The sequence below is a fragment of the Eublepharis macularius genome, chromosome 14 (genome assembly GCF_028583425.1).
Source record: "Eublepharis macularius isolate TG4126 chromosome 14, MPM_Emac_v1.0, whole genome shotgun sequence".
In the NCBI taxonomy this organism is placed as follows: domain Eukaryota; kingdom Metazoa; phylum Chordata; class Lepidosauria; order Squamata; family Eublepharidae; genus Eublepharis; species Eublepharis macularius.
In genome coordinates, this window is record NC_072803.1 from 56,998,411 (window position 1) to 57,017,515 (window position 19,105).

The window sequence follows — 19,105 nt, forward strand, 5'->3', positions numbered from 1 at the left end:
TTTTGCCATCTTTGCTAATTTATCCATTACCAGCAGTGTTGGACACTTCCAATATTGTGCTTATAAAATAGTCTTGCTGCCGTAATCATATATGATAGGATACTTGCCCCAATTTCAATACGGTGTGTTGAGAAGTGGGTTTTTTCCCTGCTTCTCCATAGCATCATGGTATATTTATGCACCCTGCAGAGTTTGCCTGGCTTTCCCCCTATGTTTCTCAAGCCTGCTTTGCTTTAAAATTTTTGGAAAGATCACAGCCAAGTCTACCTGGCCACAGTGCAGGTGGAAAAGTTCCGATTTTTCGGGTCCCACCCACACAACAGCTATTTCCCCATGAGCAGTAATTTCTTTACTGCAGAGGATTTTTTTTTTCAATTTCTGACTTAATAAGTGTTATAGCAATATACTGTTATACCAAAATATTTATCAGGCTCTCTGAATTCTTACTTTTCAATTTTTTATTTCAGATGACTTTATTTTAAGCCACTTTGTAATGTGCGAGTACTTTTTAACTGCTTTTTTAATACAATTTTATATAGTAAGCCACCTTGACCTCCTCTAGGTGGAAAAGCAGCTAATAAATACCTTAAATAATTTATCTTTCCTTGTGGAAATATATGGAAAAGCGCATAGATGGGCTAGAGACTTTTTTAAAAAGCAAAAGCTGGGACCTCAGGGACATAATGGTGGCATATTGTTATTGCTGAACCAGGCTTTAGGCTCAAATTATACAAGATGCGTGAGATTTAGGATTGGTCTCCTTCCCCTACCTTAAGAATGGGAAAGCCGCTAGGTAGAAAGCAGAATTTTTATTGCAAAAGTAAAATAGGAAAAAGTGATGTCCCCTCCCCTTTTTGTGACACTGCAGCAATCAAATTTGCATCCCACTCCCAGCAGAACGTCAGTAAGAGTTCCAAGCTCATGACGGCTCTTCTGGGTTATTGGAAGTAATACTCATGGACTTCACAAGATTTGTTTCTAAGTAAATCCCAGACCTACAATCCTACACACAGGTACATGCCAGAAAAGCTTTCCTTGCTGATTTTTTACCTGCAAGGGAACACTATAAAAAAAGTGACAAGGCAACTTGACTGTAGCCCCTTGTCAGGGCTTTTTTTCTGGGAAAAGAGGTGGTAGAACTCAGTGGTGGAACTCAAGACCATACAATGACGTCACTTTGGGTCAGCTGGAACAAGGGGGGAGTTTTCTAAAGTTTAAATCGCCCTCGGCGGAAATGGTCACATGGCCGGTGGTCCCACCCCCTGATCTCCAGACAGAGGGGAGTTCAGATTGCCCTCTGTGCCACAGCACGGAGGACAATCTAAACTCCCCTCTGTCTGGAGATCAGAGGGCGGGGCCACCGGCCATGTGATCATTTTTAAGAGGTGCTGGAACTCCGTTCCACCACATTCCTGCTGAAAAAAAGCCCTGCTCCTTGTTACCTTTTTAGCCTACATGATTGTAAAATGCCCCCAACGTCCTTTTGACCAAAGGAAGATGATCCCGCAGAGGCAGATCTGGAATTTGTTCCCATGAAAAGAGAGAGTGCAAACACAAGGAAAGATCAAAGACGGAAAAGACCATGCAGCAAGCAGGGGCAATTCAAGTGTACATGCACGCAAACCATTAGAAAACGATTGCTGATTTGGTGAACAGCAAGAATTCTGTATACCAGTAAGAGATCTCCGAACTTTGATCAATTAAAGAGGATTTAGGGTTATGAGCTCAGAAATTTCTTTGGGAACTGAACTTCCTTTGTAAGAACAGATGATTTAATCCAGGGATGGCTTTGGAAATGTTAGCAGTAAGTTTGTTTAGTAAAAATAATAATCATCAGAGCTTGCATCATATCTAGATAACGGAATCATCAGGATAACAAACCAAGGCCCTGAGAATCAAAACACACCTGACATTGAATAGCTAAAGGGAAGTAGCTGTTGCATCATTCCATATTAAAGCGTGTCAAAATTCCACCCCTTTTTTGCAAACCAGACCCAGTGCTCTTAATAAAGATAGTCCGTTAATAAAGAGGGACAGCCTAAAACCAACAATTGCTTTGCACTTGCTCATCAGATTTATATAGCATATGAGATAGGATACATTACATTCAATACCTTCAGCAGGGAGTTTATGTTCACACAGACAAACGGTTTATTGCTATCCTGTGAGACCAATCCAAGGTTCAGAACCTGTTTTACTGGTTTAAGGGAGCGCTGTATCTCGAGGCGCGGAGGGAGTTTTGTTTTGGCTTCCTTTCTGTTGCTTTTCCCATCATTCTGAAACAGCTAATCTCTTCAAATGTTTATTGAACACGAGTATAAAAAAAACGATTCCAGACTCTCAATTTACCAAACAAACTAATCCAGTAAACTGTCATCCTACAATATAAAAGGCAAGCCGTATTGGCGACGACTTTTTATCCCCACACAGGCGCACTTTGGCCTCAAGGCCGCTGCGAAGCACCTGCTTGCCACTGGACAGGGGTGCATCGAATCAACCGAAGCACTCCTCCCCGCACTTCCCATCAGCGCCCTCTTGCGCTGGTCTCCAGGTTGCTGTGAAGCACCTGCTTGCTGTCCGGAGAAGTGCTCAGGACGTCGCTTCGCCAGGCCCCCTCAAGGCGGCAAGCGGGCACTTCTCAGTGGCCCCTAGGCCAGAGTGGGAGGGCGCTGAGGGGAAGAAGAGCAGAATACAAATTAATCTTCATGCAGACACATTGCTGGGAGGGGGCCTGCCGAACTGACAGCCTAAGCACTTGTCCCCATGCCTCACCTGAGGGTCACTGATGAGAAGGTGGAAGCCCCGGTGGCATTGGATGCCTGTCCGTGCTTGCCTGGGAGGGGTCCCCGCTGGACCCTGTGGAGCTTATTCTCCCCGCCCTAAAAATGCCTGGCTGCAATCCTGGAGGCAGTTTCCTCGGAGTAACCTCTATTGAATAGCATGGGCTTTATGTCTGAGTAGACCATCTTAGGGAGTAGGTGTCTATCTTCCTGAACCAGTCTTTACCCATGGACAACTTTATGTTGCATTGTCAACAGGACGACACTTTGATGACATGGAAGTTCAAATTGCCCATGGACCAGAGCATGGCAAGTTACTTCCCAATTCCAACAAAATCTTTACAAAAAACATTGTATACAAAGAAATCTTCAAATGTTGTTGACTGTTAGGTAAAGATAAGGGTAGTCTCCTGTGCAAGCACCGAGTTATTACTGACCCGTGGGGGGACATCGCATCACGTTTTCTTGGCAGACTTTTGTTACGGGGTGGTTTGCCATTGCCTTCCCTAGTCATCTACACTTTACCCCCAGGAAACTGGGTACTCATTATATCGACCTCGGAAGGATGGAAGGCTGAGTCAACCTTGAGCCATTAATTTTTTTTTTAAATGTCCAACACTTTTATAGAGCCCGTTGTATTTTTTCACACAATGGGCTTCATTGCTAGTTTTTAAATAATATTATAGCTGAGTGTTCACACATATTGACTGGCAAGCACAAATGGTCAATACCGTTGGATGCAGACATTAGTTGTGTTAATTGAATTCTGTACTTCTGGTGTTTCTATACCAGCGTTTAACAAAAGCCCCTAAAGCATTTCTTATGCAGTTAAAGTAGTTTTTTAAAAAAAGACCAAGCCAGCATCTAAATTATATTTCCCAGTTCTACCCTTTGCACTGAAGTGCTTCACGTATTTTATGCACATTATTTTATGCAGTTTACATATATATAATACACATTAAAAACCCCATGTATTCCACAGCCAGCCCAAAGCATTTCCAACAGAAGGGTCATCAAATGTCTTCTCGAAAAATCTTCAACCTCCCTAGGTAGCCAGTCCCATCAGGGATTTTCTTATAATACTTTGGAAATTCTCCTTAAAGTTTTCAGCCCTGAAGTTCTTCAGCCCTGTGCCCAGATCATCAATAGGTAACGTAAGCAAGAGCCCCCCTCGTTCTTAATAGTGTCGCCTATTCAAGTATTGTCAACATGCTCAAAAAGCCCCGTTTTCTTTCCCGGTTTTTCCTTCTAGCAAGTTCACAAGTGCCCGTGCCCTGCCAGAACGATAGCCCCTTAACTCTTTCATTCACTTGTGTGTTGCTTAGATCTTTGCCTCCAATGGAGAGATTACCTTGTACGTCTGTTTCATCATTCGTTGTTCCATTACAAAGCTCCACACTGAAAGGTTACTCATTCCTTTGCTGCAGAAAACACAATGTTATCTACCCTCTCCGGAGTTTAGTTAAAGGGTAACTGATCACAGGTCACTGGAGGCTGCAGTCTGCAACCAGGACTCCCATCTTTCCTCCACTTGGGCTTGTTTGGTTAGCCTATGACACAAAAACCACCTTTTCAAAGCCATGTTTTTATTCTGCCTTTCCTTTGAGCGGGTCAGGTCAGCTTAAGTCTGTTTTACCCTCACTACAACCCCCTGAGGTAGGCTAGGCCGAGAGAAAACTGGACCAAGGTCACCCAATAAGGTTCATGGATGCGTGGGGATTGGAACCCAGGCCCTTCCGAAGCCTAGCCCAACATTCTAACCACCCCAGCACACTGGAATAGTGCAGGTCCCGCAACACAAGAGATGTTCCGCCAGGTCTTTGACTGGGGCTGGCATTTTGTCCCCATTCTGATCGCCATGCCTTCTTTTTGCAGTAGCCCTGGAGTTACATCATGGCAGAGTCCATGGTTTGTGGTAACATGGCAGTAACATGGTTTGTGGTAACATGGCAGTAGCCTGATTTGCTTGGCAGTGCCTGGACTTGTTCATGTTATTTGGATCAGTGTGGTTATGTTTTTATTGAATTTTTAACTGTATATCCTGTTGGAAGCCACCCTGAGCCCGCTTGCGGGAAGGGTGGGGTATAAGCTGAATTAAATAAATAAATTTAGCTGTACAAGTTTTAAACAGGAAAAAGAAATTCTGGAATTCAGACCTTTATCAGCCATAGCAGAAAGTTCTGATTGGCAACCCCTTGTCTGAGGAGGAAAAACATGCCCTCCAACCATTAGGAAAGTCTTCCCAATCTGGCATCTACTTAAATATGTATATCCCACCCATCAGCCAGTTAATTTTGCATCAGGTGGAGAAATAGCCTCTTTCAGCTGGGGCTCTTCCCTGGATGTAGGTAAGTACCTCCAACACCTCGCCCGAGGTCCCTCTGTGCCCAGCACAATACAGCCGAAATGAGTTTGCAAACCGCCGCCTCTGTTCTACTTTAATGCGGTTGCAAACTCCAGAATAGAACGTTCTTCATGCCCCGTTTCTCCTCTTCCATGTATGTTATCACTCAGCGTGAAGAAGAGTTCTGGGGAACTCAGAAGTGTGCGCGCTGCGCCAATTCCAATTCTGCTTCAGTCCCTGAATGTTCACTGGAGTCAAAATGGAAGAGTCGATAACCGGGAAAACCCAACGGACATAGCAGAGACTCCTCTTGAAACACGTTTTGTCTGCCAACATAATTTAGGAGAGGGCCTCCCCTTTAATCCCAAATGCACGGAGGTTGTCTGAAATAGAGGAAAAGCCATATTCCTTTGCTCAGGCACCCCCTTCATTACTGGAGAAGTTTCAGTTGAGAGACTTCCCAGGTTCTAGCCAAGCTGAAATGAAGCCTATAAGGGAAATTATCTTAGAGGGCCAAAGGATCTTCTGGTTCAACATTCTGCCTTCCTTTCAGCGAAGTTCACAGGCAGAGCGATGGGAGATTATCTACATCTTTCATCTATCCCCTCGCTGGACAGGAAAGACTGTCCTGTGCTTGGCCCACTCATTGCTGATTCACAACAGATAACAAACAATCTTTTAGCTGTGCTCAAGAACAGTGATTAGAGGAAGTTTATTATATGATGATTCCACAGATATTGCAAGCTGAGGGATACAAGTTTTAGAGCCTTTGCATTCCCTGGAATTCCAGCATCCCTGAAGGAGCAGGTTCCCCATCTACTTCCACGCATGATCCACAACGAAGCACATTCACCTGTGTGAGTCAGCACTTAAGATGAAGAACTCCAGATCAGGACTTATAGATAGACAGTGTGGTATAGTGGGTAGTGTACAGGAGATAGAGACTACCCTGATATACATCCCCTTTCAGCTATGAGGCGTGCGGGGTGACCTTGTGCTTGGCACTCGCCGGCCTCACCTACCTCAAAGGGCTGCTGTGAGGATAAAATTGAGGAGGGGAGAATTATGCCCAATGCCCCAAGCCCCTTGAAGGGAGGGATGGGGGAAAAAATCAAGATATTTTGCATCCGTATAGATCCAGGGGAGTTAGCCGTGTTAGTCTGTAGTTGCAAAATATTAAAGAGTCCAGTAGTACCTTTAAGACTAATCTACTGTAGCATAAGTTTTCAAGAACGGTTCTCTTCGTCAGAGCTCATCTGATGAAAAGAGCTGTGGTTCTCGAAAGCTTATGCTAAAATAAAGTTGGCAAGTCTTAAAGATGCTACTGGACTCTTTTACTATTTTGCACCTGTATAACACTTTTGCATTGTTCACAACAGCCCTGTCATGCAAGCCGTTATCCCCCTCGTACAGACGGGGGACTGAAGGCAAGCGAGAGTGGCTTGCCTAAGGCCATCTACTGAGCATGGGGCCCAGATGAGATTTGAACTGGTGACCTCCTAGTCACGAACAGAAAGCAAAAATAGGGACCACCCCGGTGCAAGCACAAGCAAAATTGGTTTTGTCTGTAATTTTGCTTGACCTCCTAGTCACAGCAATTTGCCCTGATGCAACACCAGCTCCGAGGATTAACTTGGTGTTGCAGGACCGAGACCCGAGTGGTTCAAATATTGCTGAACACCCCTCCTCTTTCCTCTCGAGGCTAAGGCTGTACAGGCTGCCTTCTTTAACCCTGAGAAACGAGACTTCCCTCCTCCAGATCAACACAAATGCCGCAATCTGTTAATCCAATCAATACATTTTCAGACTGCATGAGATACAAAAGCAAGCACACTTAAATTACCATTTAAGCACTTTTTTTTAATTGAGAGCTATTTCAATAAAACATGAGGTTCAACATGGGTAACTTGCACGCCCAAATGTCCTGGTTTCACCAAAGGAGAAACAGCATTTCAGACCCACCTGGTGGGGCACAGAAGAGAACAGTCGCTCCTAGTAGGGCAGGATTGGGAACGTGCTGAAGCCTTAAGGAAAATGCATGAGGGGCCTTCATTATGGGAAGTGGGGTGCCCCTGCCTGCAGATTCTGCCAAGAAAACAAAGCCGTTCTCTTTTGTTGTTTTGTTTAGCAATTAAAAAAAAAACCCTCTCTGCAAAGTCAACTCCAAGAGGATTAAATGCCATTCCTGCAATGACTCAAAACAACAAAACATCCTAAAGGGGTGAAGGGGGCCCTTTTCCTTTTCTGCCACCCTTCCATCACTGCCAATTTAGGAAGAGCTCCCTTGTTTAGCAAAGGCTGGAGAATTCATCAAGTTATCACAGCCTACCGATATGCCCAGACATCTTCCTTACGGATGGATGGAGCTTGCTGGCAAAAAGTGGGCAGCCCTATAGCAAAGCCCCACTCACCCTTGGAAGTGAAACCCGTGCAGGTCACATTCTACAACACCACAAGGCAGCGTACTCCAGGCAATAACAGGAGGAGCAAAAAACTAAAGCTGACAAGGGCTATCCACTAAGCCTTTGGGCCACAAAAGATACTCTGCTCTATAAGAGTTAAATGAGATCATTTCCATACCCTGGAAAGCAACACGCGTGGCAAAACTATATTTCTTATAATCACCCAGAGATGGGCAAAAACAGTGATTTTTTTTTTAAAAAAAACAAACACATACAAGTCCAGACAATTTAACTATCTCGGTCCCGCTCAGAAACGGACCTGCAATTCCTTTTCACAAGAGCTGAAAGTGGCTGAAAACTCACACTGTTCTGCCATTCCACTTTAAAAAAAAAAAATCAGAGTACTTCATATCAACATTTGGGTCTCCTCTTTCTCTGTCCCATTCACTGGCAGTCAAAACACTCTATCAAACTCTGTCTGATTGGTCGCCGCTGGATTCCTGCCCTGATTGGCTGGCTGCTGCGGCATGTGTCCGCCTCTTCTCCTGGGAGGAGCCAAATACTCAAACATGGATTGGTTATGGGTGGAGAGCATGTTCTTCAGGTCGGAAGGCATCGGGTCAGACCAGAAGAAGTCGTGATTCAGGGCGTCGTCGCTGTCTATCCTTTGCGCAGGACTCAAAACCAGCAGTTTATCAATCAGATCCAACGCATACTGATCTTTGACGTAGGCTTTCAGGCGTTCCTTCACCTTGCGCTTTTGCAACTTGGGCAAGTCCAGCTTCAGGTAAAGCTCGTATTTGTCCACATTAGTCCACACCTAGGAAATTATCACAAAATGGTTTAACCCATGGGAGAAATGGAGGGGCATGTCAATCAAAATACAGATACTTCCTCTGTTTGGGGTGAGAGTTTATTTTGATAAAGTGTGACAGGCTCACGGTGAATGGGAAGCAGATCCCATGTTGCCCCAGTTCTAGCCTGACCACTGGGAAGCAGCACCTTTCATACTGGAAACTGACAGAGCAATCCTAGGGCAGAGTTACTCCAGTCCCATTGACTTTAATGGAATTAAACTGGAGTAACTGCACAGGACTGCACTGTAAATTGCTTATGGCTTCAGAGTGGGATTTTCTGGGGCCATAACGTTTTGCACGTCCTGCATTTAATTATTTTTCTCTACAAGGACTAGGAGCAGAATTATGAAGAATATTGCACTATATACCAATTTGCTCTCTTCCTACAATCCTGTTAAGTTTGTCTGTTTTTTAAAGTGCAAATTAATTTAGTTCTGCTCTTAATAACAACAACATTCAATTTATATACCACCCTTCAGGACGACTGAACACCCACTCAGAGCAGTTTACAAAGTATGTCATTATTATCCCCACAACAACAAACACCCTGTGAGGTGGGTGGGGCTGAGAGCGCTCTGAGAGAGCTGTGACTGACCCAAGGTCCACCCAGCTGGCTTCAAGCGCAGGAGTGGGGAATCAAACCCAGTTCTCCAGATTAGAGTCCCGGTGCTCTTAATTATTACACCAAACTGGCCCAGTTCAAGGTACTTGGGCCCAGTAACAAAAATAACATCCCCGCGTGGGGCAGTGGCAAGATTTCATCCCAGAGATTTAATTCCTGACCCCCAGCATCTGACGGACCTACCTCGGGAGTGATGGATCCACACAGCTGACTGATGAGAGTTAACTGGTGTTGCTCCGTGTTGCCCTGCATGATGGGGCTGCGGGTCCACATCTCGGCCATAATGCAGCCTGCGCCCCAGAGATCGATGGGAGGTCCATATTCCCGTTCCCCTAAACAGAAGAATGCTTTAAGAACCCGCTCAGACCAGAACCAGACAACTTATTTCAACAGCAGAATTGCTGCTGCTCCAAATGCTTTCAAACGAAGCAGCGGGCCGAGAGGCAGGGCTTACACTTTTACACCCTTTGGAGCTGGAGGGCTCAGCAGTAGAGCACCTGATCTGCTTTGCATGCATACGGTCCCAGGTTCAATCCCCAGCACCCCCGGTTAAAGGATCTCAGGTACCAACTGTTAGGAAAATTGCTGGAAGGCCTCTAGGGGGTACAGAGGAATTTACTGGCCTGGACTGGGGGGGGGGGGAATCTCTCCTAAGTGTTTTTCCCATGACACGCTGGTCTTCACGTCCAATTGCTATCTGAACCCAGTTCTCATGAAAGTAGATTTTGGATTATACCACTTACAGACTACATATGGGGGCAGCACCCATCATTTTTATTTTTTATTTATTTCCTTCATTTATACCCCGCCTTTCTCCCCAATGGAGATCCAAAGCAGTTTATATATCATTCTCCTCTCCTCCATTTTATCCTCACAACAACCCTGTTAGGAAGGATAGGCTGAGAGTGTGTAACTGGCCCAAGGTTATCCTACCACAGCCGGGGGGGGGGGGTTCAAATCTGGGTCTCGGAGATCCTAGCCTGACACCACACGGATTTGTTCCTCAGAACAAAGTATTCTATAGATATAGAGAACACATCTGGAAGAAGGCTCTGAGCATAAAATGTCACATGACAGTTTTCTATGTACAGGGATGACGGAGGGGTTACATTCAATCTTATGAACTAGTACATCACAGATACAAGTTGATCACCTGACTTAAAACGAGGCCAAAGTATAAAAATCTGTGCAGACGCCTTGCATCTTTTATTACTAGCAGTGGCTCATTAAGGAATAGCGCCTGAAGCTGTTACCGCTGCCTGTGCATGTCTTCAGAGCAGCTACCCCACCTCCTGCTCTCGTCTTTAAACACAGGACATCAAGCCACGCAGGCCCTATTCTTGCACAAGTTCGGGAAGCCCTTGGGGTGTAGTGTCTGCGGTTTAGTGTTTAAAGATGCCTAGGAAAGAGGAATTAGCTGCTCTGGATCTTGGGGGAGAAGGCAGCAGCAGAAGCGACTGGGGTGGGGACAAGGAGGACAGAACAGAGGTGGCAGCGGAGGCGGTTGTTACCCTAATCCACCCCCTGAAGTTACCTCCCACCCCCCAAAAGCCTCGTTCTTGCAGCTTAATATCACACACACAGAGTGGAACAGCTTGGTCTTGACATGCCACTGGAAAAAAGTCAAGCAAAAAGAGGACTCCTCTTTTTGCTTCTGGGGAGATAAATATTCAATTTATCTTTAGTGTCCCACTGAGGTTTTTCTTGGGTAACTGAAAAAAAGTGAAGCAAAGGGGACAGGCAAATACCCAGAAGGCAAGAGTTTTGTAACACTGGAGCAACTAACAAGAAGACCCAACTCACAAGAAGTGTTGCAGTAATACAGATTAAAGCACATTATACAAAGCAATGCACATGTATTCTAAGTGAACTTCTGGACTTCGTATTGAATTTTTTAGAGTGTAGTATAACCAAACAGGTGTGCTTTCATCTTTGGCAGCTAATTAAAAGTAGCAGATACCATCTAGATTAATGTTCTCCAGAACATTAATGGACCAGTGGTGATCTACTTACTTAACTCTTATCATTTTTCACAGATTTAGTTTTGCGAGCTGAATATAACATCGCTTTTTGGCTAATTAGAACATTATACAATAAAAATATGAATATTTAATCAAGCATTAAACCAATCAGAGATTTATCTAGGCTATCATATGAAAAAGACCTTAGATTTTTGCGTAAGATAACCAAAAAAATGACAACTCAGTATGCCAGAGTTTTGATTGGAAGAAATCTCATGAGGATCTCAGTGAGAATCTTACCTTTGTATTGTATGCTATGGGAATTTTAATGCATTTCACAGAAACATTGTTTTAAACTTAGATTTAATTAGCAAATGTTAGCAAACCCCATTCTTATTGCTTTTGTGTGTTCCATCTTTGTAGGATTTATATTAATAATCGTATATTTTTGATATCTTGCTAGAGTGTATTTCAATAAAAAGTAATAAACAAACTAGAAGAATTCTGGGGACTTAGCCGTGTTAGTCTGTAGTCGCAAAATAGTAAAGAGTTCAGTAGCACCTTTAAGACTAACTAACCAACTTTTATTGTAGCATAAGCTTTCGAGAATCACGGTTCTCTTCATCAGATGCATGGAGGGTATGAAGAAACTGGCCAGAGATATATAGGTGGTGAGGGAAGGTGGGAGTAGATGCAAATCAGTTGCAAAAGTCATGAAAGAGTTGGAGTGCACAATCCAGGCTGGGTGTGACCCCTCCCCTCCATAGCTGAATCTGAATGGAATGGCTGATATTGAGATAACCATTCATAGTCTCTATTCAACCAAGTCTGATTGAGTCAAATTTACATATGAATTCCAATTCAGCAACTTCCCCTTGGATTTTGTTTTTGAAATGTTTCTGTTGAACTATGGTGACCTTTAAGTCCTTGATGGAGTGTCCTGGTAGATTGAAGTATTCTCCCACTGGTTTCTGGATATTGCCATTTTTTAATGTCAGATTTGTGTCCATTTATTCTTTTGCACACCTGCCCTCACCACCTATATATCTCTGGCCAGTTTCTTCATACCCTCCACGCCTCTGACAAACAGAGCTGTGGTTCTCGAAAGCTTATGCTACAATAAAGTTGGTTAATCTTGAAGGTGCTACTGGATTCTTTACTACAGAAGGATTCTGTGTGTCTTAATGGAGAAAAGCTTTGCAAGAAGAACACTATACATTTTCATACTGATAAGCAAACTTGTTCAAAGAGCTAGTTCTGTTTTGTGGGACTTAACTAATTGCTGAAAGCTGTCCAAGACTAAAGATAAATGTTTCGTTTGAGATAGAGAATGCCTTAGCAAAGACAAGAATAAGAATTCGTAACAGAAGGCCCAGCTCTGGGTAGACAAACACCTCACATCCACCCAAGACGTAATCTGGAGCAGGAAGATTTACGTGGGAGGACATCGGACCCAAACAATTTAAGGGTTTCAAAGTCAATACCAGCACTTGGGTTACCTCTAAGTTTTCAGACATGCTTCAGTTTGGGAACATCAACCACAGAGGAGAGTAACTATTTTGAATGAATATTAGACAAGAACGTGAGCAGGTCAACCTCCCCGTACCCAGAAGGAGCTCCGGAGGCCGATACCACAAAGTCACCACCCGGTTGGTGTAGCGGTTGGGCTGGTTCTTGGACAGGCTGAAGGCTCGAGCCAGACCAAAATCAGCCAGTTTCAGAACGCCGTCCCGTGTGATGAGCACATTTGCAGCTTTCATGTCTCGGTGCAAAATCTGCAGGGAGGGAATAGAAAGGCTGGTCAAGAAGGGCCCTATCCGGAGAAGCGACGGAGCAGGGAGACCAGAGTTCTCTGCTTTCGCAAGACGCAAGGAAACCTTGCGGGGAAGATTTCCCCACCTTGTTCCTGTGGATGTAGTAGAGGCCGTTCAAGAGCATCTGCATGACTTTCTTGATCTCTGCCAGCGTGAACTTGACGTGCGCGTTGCTGAGGAGGCCGGCCAGGTCATGCTCGCAGAAATCAAACACCAGGTAGATGCTTCCCTTGCAACGGTTGTATGGAGAGGCTGTGGGGATGGGAGAAGCAATCGTCAGCTGGATTTTCACCTGCCCCGTGAGGGACAAGGCAGGCTTCGACACAAGGGCAAAGCGGGTAAGAGCTTTTTCTCCTTGTCCTGAAACACTAGAAATTGGGGTCACCCAATGAAGTCAATGGACAGGTTCAGGACAGGCAGAAGAAAGGAATCCTTCACACAGTGCACTGTTAAATTATGGAACTCCCTGCCACTAATTTACATGGTTTTAAAGGGGATTATTCAGGGATGACAAGTGCACCAATGGCTAAACTGTACCTCCTTGTTCCAAGGCCGTATACCTTTGATTGACACTTGCCTGAGGACAGCAAGAGGAGGATATTTGATATTCATAACATACTTGGTAAACTGCTCTGAGCGGGCAGGAAGTTGTCCTGAAGGGCGGTATATAGATCAAATATTATTATTATTTGTAGGCCTCCTGGGGCATCTAGCTTGCCCCTATGATGAAAAGGATACTGAACTGAATAGATCCAGCAGGACTTTTCTTTAGAAGGCCAACTCAAAAATCACACTGCAATGTAGCATGAATGTTTTAATTCATTTAAGATCAAGAGCTCCCCACCGCAAGCCAACAAGACCAATACAAACATCCCATCTACTCCCCAGGCAATTCTAACCCATTCTCTAATCTGCGCTCATCAATCACAAACCCTGTTATCACCCATATGTCCCTCTCATAAGGGGTTTGTGGCTACGGTTCTTCCACTCCGGGCTCACCAAGTAACTACAGTGCATGCTCTGCTTGCAGAAGGCCAGAGGTTCAATTCCCGGCATCTTCAGTCAGAAGGGAAGAGGCAAAGAAGTCCTTTCTTAGAGGGCTGTTGCCAGTCAGGATAAGCCTATACTCAGGATAAGGCAGCTCTATACGCACTCTTAATGTCCAGGGATAGCCAGTTTCTGGACAACTCGGGCACCCCTCGACTCTCCAGACAGCAATCTCAAAGGTTGGGGGAGCCCCACAAATTAAACCAAGCCGTTCAAGAAGTCCAGCAAATGCACCGGCCCTCAGGAATATTAACCACAGCGTAGTGTGCTTATATTGCTGTGCCTTGCGAGGCTCATTACCTTTGGTCCTGCAGATTTCAATGAGGTTCACCACGTTTTCATGCTTAAGAAGCTGGAGGATTTTGATCTCCCGTAGGGCCGTGATGGGGAACTAAAGAGAGGAGCAATAAGGAGACTATAACAAAGGCTAGAGCCTATAGGAACACAGGCTATGGTAAGGATGAGCACGGATGGCTAAGGTGGGGCCAGCCCAGTGGCAGAGCACGTGCTTTGCAGGGAAGAGGTCTCCGTTTCATTCCCTGGCCCTACTCATGTAAAAGAATCTCAGACAGCAGGGCTGGGAAGGACCCTCACTTGTCATCTGGTCAAACAGAGTAAACAACAGTGGACAGTAATACTAGGATGTCACAAAGAAGGGGGAAAGCTCTGGATGGATGCTCAGAGCAACAGAGAGAGAGGGGGGGGAGACACACACAACTAAGCTTCATGGCACAATGGAGAAACCCACATTGAGCAGTTTACTTTTTCAATCAGCACCTCCTGTTAAAAGATTCACAGGGAACAGGACAAAAAAAAAGATCCCTGCCATAAACCTATAATCAGAAAAGTTAATTGTAGGCAATGGGTAGATCCAGTATAAAGTAGCATCGTAAGCTCATATAACGATGGGGAAGAAACTGCCTCAGACTGTAGTCCTTTTGATTTGTGGATGCACTGTGGAAATGGGAAGGAACCTACCAGCATCCTCGCTTTCCCCATTTCATAATGCTGCTGGACAAAGTTATTATAGATACTTGATTTTAACCATATATCTACATGTGTGATTTAGTAAACTTTAGTAAATGATCTTTAATGCAGTTTATTAGCAGGTAGTGGAAAAATACAGGTGTCCCTTTATCTTTGACAGTCAATGAAAAGTAGTTGGAAAAGAGCAGATAAATTATTTTTTTAATTGCTAGAAAAAACTAATCTGTTAATCTAGTAGCTTCAAGGTTTTATAAGTAACTAATCATCACAGGTGAGCAATGATGACACGGTTTCAGCAAAATGTCACATGATGAAAAAAATATTAACAGCTAAATTAAAGACCGTATGTTAAAGGTCTTAGAAATCTATGTATAGATAGCAAACATCATTAAGTATAAAAAGATGTCACCAAGATAAGAATTCAGAGTTTAGATAAAGGACAGATTTTCGACGAGAAACATGTGTCTATGTAATTAAAATGCATTTCAAAGCAGATGAAGTACAATTGGATTTTAAACCACTCATGTTTAGTTATGTTTAGTGAGAAATGCCTATGTTCATCACTAGTTGGATTAAGTTTAATCTCCATTTATATTTTAATATCTTACTTAAATAAAAGAATTAGTGTTTGTTTCAATAAAGAATAATGATTTAAACTCTAAAAGAAGTTTCCGTATGCATTACTGGGAAAATTAAACAAAGCACCCTCTTATAAATATGATGTACTGAGAATCAGGTTCCCTAAAGAGATCTTTGTTATCAGACTTCATTTGAAGCTCTTTGATGCCATCCACAGGCTGGAGAGATCAAACATTTAATTAGAAATGGATAAGCTATTCCACTACAAAGTCTTCATTGCAACCCAGAAGGCCCTATTGCACTGAAATGCAGTTTTAAGCACTTTGCTTTTGTATTCCAGGGACATCTTTCAAGCAAATAGGACAGGACACTCTTGCTTACCACCCCTTCATGGATTTTATTAAAACAGCAGGGGAACAAACAAGCCTAGCTAAAGCAGTAAAAGCAAGCAAGTATATTGTAGACACTTCTCCAGAAACAAAAATATTTCAAGGCTACTTATAAATTGTTTATTTGCAATTCCCACAAAGGTCTAGTTTCTCTTTCCGAAGGGTTAGCTGTTATGTCTTCCGCAGCAACTACAAGAAATGATCCTGTAGCACCTTAATTTTTCCTTACTTGTGCCAAAGATCTGAAGATGAAAGCTTATGCTGAAATAAACTGTGTCATTCTTTAAGGTGCTGCTTGATTCCTGTGAAATTTTGCTACAACAGACCAACACAAGCTACCCCTTGGGATTTAAGATCACACAACAGTATCTGTAAGGGGCACACAGATGACTTCAGCCTGCACTTCCTCTGCCCTGCACTGCATTTGTATCCAAAGCATTTAGAGATTAAAGGTATTAATACTTAGCACTTTTACAGCCGTTCCAGTGTCCAAAAGCTTTCACAGATGCTATCACAGCAATGTTTGGATCCAGTAGCACCTGCAGATCAACACGGCTACCCACTGGGAACTATCATCACAGCAATGTCGAGTTTAGAAGGGCTTCACCTTCTCACCTAGCTTAGGAATCACACAATGAAATGGACATGTGGCAGATTCAGGACTGAGAAAGGGAACAGCCCATTCATGCGCACTGTTATTAACAGGTGCAATTCCGTATCACAAAAATATTGCGATACCTTCTGGATTTAGAGGTAGATGATTCCACATTTCTAGAGGACAGCAACCAATTAGTCAAGACAGTTAAATGGAAACTCCATGGGCAGAGGTAGCAAGTCACTGAATGTCCGTTGCTGTCTCCTTCATGGCCTGACTGTGGGCTTTCCAGAAGCACCTGGCCAGCCACCAACAGAACAGGAAGCTGGATTTGATATATTATCCAGCGGGACTCCTTAGGGCCTTTCCAGATCTGCATCTTAATATCCTGTTCCAACAACACACACATCCGCTGACATGCCCGCTACCATCCTTATATAACACACACTATATCAACTCACCCCTTCTTTTTCATTCTCCATTAACACTTTCTTCAGTGCCACTTTTTTGCCTGTCTGACGATGTTTTGCTTTGAACACTTCCCTGCAGCAAGGATGAGAAAAGAGTGAGAGTTACTGAAGCTGGAAAAGGAGCACTAAGAAAATTGTTGGATGGAGCATCCTCCCATGCTTTGCTTGTGAGTTCAAGGAACATGGCTGGCCACTGTTAGAAACAATGAAAGAATAAGCAGACAGAGGCCCACAAAAGTACAGCAGGTCTCTTAATACCAGTTTGGGTACCCATGTGAGCATCCAGAAGGAAAAAAGAAGTAGTTCATTTGGAAGTTATTTGGGAGCCACAAGCAATGAGTGAGAAGTGCAGGGGGGCATTCTAGGAGGAAGAACTATTTAGATATTATGAGCAATCAGGGATATAACATGAAGACGCACTACTGCACGGTACGGGGAGGGAAATTCAGCTTCCGGTGAGGGCAGTAACAAATTCAGTGGCAAGGGAAATAGTTCTAGCCAGTGCATTTTTAGCCCGCCCTTCTTCTAAAAAGCTCAAAGTGGCATACTTAGTTCTCTTGTCCTCACATTATTCTCACAACAACCCTATGAGGTAGGCAAGGCTGAGAGACTGATGTCCCAAGGTTACCAAGTGAGCTTCTCAGTAGAGTGGAGATTTGAACCCAGGTCTCCCAACACTCTAAGCCTTACACTGGCTCTCTCTTTAGGGACCTTGGGAAATATCAAAGAGGGAAGCATTGGAAGGCGTCAGGAAGGCGTTCAAGGGGGTATAGAGGCTGTGCATAACTAGAGACAAGGGTTCTGATAGAGGGGGAAAAAGAATTTGGTGAGGGGTGGTCTTCAGGAGCCACGAACAGCCCTCATAATTGTAGGCATGAGGAGGGGGCAACAATATGTGGGTTGGGAGAAAAAGAAATGCAATGCAATGCAGAGTAATGGAGGGGGGGGGGTTACCCAGAAACAGAGATGACAACCTCCAGATGGGGCCTGGATTTTTCCTGGAACTGCAACTGATCTCCACACTACAGACCTGTTCCAGTGGAGGAACAACAGCATTGAGGGGTAAACTGTATCATCAGATCCCTCTCCAAACGCTACCTTCTCCGGGACCTGCCCTCAAATTTTCCAGAATTTGCCCAAGTTTGAGTTGGCGACAACCATAACCACAGAACTACACAGGAAAGGGGGGGGGAGGGTCTGAACCAGGTTTTCCCAGTCCTCACCGACACCCTTTGAGATAAGGTGACTGCCTAGCCCAAGATCCTTGGGGGGAGGGGGAATAGCTCAATTCAGTGGGGTTGCCTGCTGTTGTAGGAGGCAGGGTTGCCAACTGAGTTGGGAAATGCCTGAAGATTCCGAGACGGTAATTGGGAAGGGCAGGTTTGGGTAGGGAAGAACAGGGATGCGATGCCATAAAGAAGCAGCCATTTTCTCCATAGAAACTGATCTCTGCCAACTCCGGTCTGGGAAATTCCTGGCGATTTGAGGGGGAGCCTGGGGGAGGCAGAGAGCTCAGCAGGGAGGCGATGCCACAGAGTCCACCCTCGGCAGGGGCCATTTTCTCCCGGATAATCAAGCTCTCCACAGCCTGGAAAGGAGTCGGATTCCAGGAGATCTCCCGGAGGCCGGCAACCCTCGTAAGAAGCCTGATCAGGGAGGCGGGCAGCCAGAGGGGAGGAGGCGCCCTGCCTTGGCCCGGCAGCCGGAGAAGCAGAGGGGAGGCCGAAGGGTGGCGGGAAGGCCCCGAGGCCCAGGGGCGGACTGAGAGGCCCTGGGACGGGCGCCGGCCTTACCCGAAGGTGCCCTGCCCGATCTTGGCCAGCTTCTCGTACTTGGAGACCTCGTCGCAGTAAGGACACTCCACCGCATCGTACTGCTTCGCCATGGCGGAGCCCGCGCTGCCCCCGCTCTCTTCTGGCTGCCGGCGGCCTCCGTCGGATCGGGGCAGGAGTGAGCTTCCGGTGGCATTTCCGTCTTTCTGCTCCATTCTGCCCTTCACATCCGGGAGAGGGGCCGCACAGCACTGTGGGGGATGTAGTTCCGAGAGAGGCGGGCGGGCTCCTTCCAGTCTTGCAGGGCACGCGGGAGGGGGGAGACACGTCATAAAGATATGCGGCCACACCCCCGTCTTGGTATTTCAGGCCGCAAGGCAGTCAGTGGGGGCACAGCTTGCCAACCTCCCGGTGCAGCCTGGCGATCTCCCGGAATTACAGCTGCTCTCTAGACCGTAGAGGTCTGTTCCCCTGGAGAAAGTGAAC

The 19,105-nt window shown here is 45.1% G+C and overlaps 1 protein-coding gene across 1 annotated transcript; it reads right to left on the minus strand.

The window, feature by feature from the left end:
* Positions 1 to 5,817: 5,817 nt before the first annotated feature.
* On the minus strand, positions 5,818 to 18,802 carry CDK9 (cyclin dependent kinase 9). Its single transcript, XM_054998456.1, has 7 exons — positions 18,641 to 18,802; positions 16,839 to 16,920; positions 14,128 to 14,218; positions 12,866 to 13,032; positions 12,573 to 12,741; positions 9,189 to 9,337; positions 5,818 to 8,346 (listed from the first exon to the last, which is right to left on the minus strand). Exons 1-7 carry the CDS (start codon positions 18,730 to 18,732, stop codon positions 7,981 to 7,983), a joined length of 1,116 nt encoding a protein of 371 aa, XP_054854431.1. The 5' UTR covers positions 18,733 to 18,802; the 3' UTR covers positions 5,818 to 7,980.
* Positions 18,803 to 19,105: the final 303 nt, after the last annotated feature.

Excerpts from the sequence above, each read along its gene's own strand:
- CDK9 (XM_054998456.1), bottom strand. The coding sequence starts at position 18,732 with ATGGCGAAGCAGTACGATGCGGTGGAGTGTCCTTACTGCGACGAGGTC. Across the intron at positions 16,921-18,640 it reads ATCGGGCAGGGCACCTTCGG|GGAAGTGTTCAAAGCAAAAC; the intron begins GTAAGGCCGGCG and ends TCCTTGCTGCAG. Across the intron at positions 8,347-9,188 it reads GTGGATCCATCACTCCCGAG|GTGTGGACTAATGTGGACAA; the intron begins GTAGGTCCGTCA and ends ATAATTTCCTAG.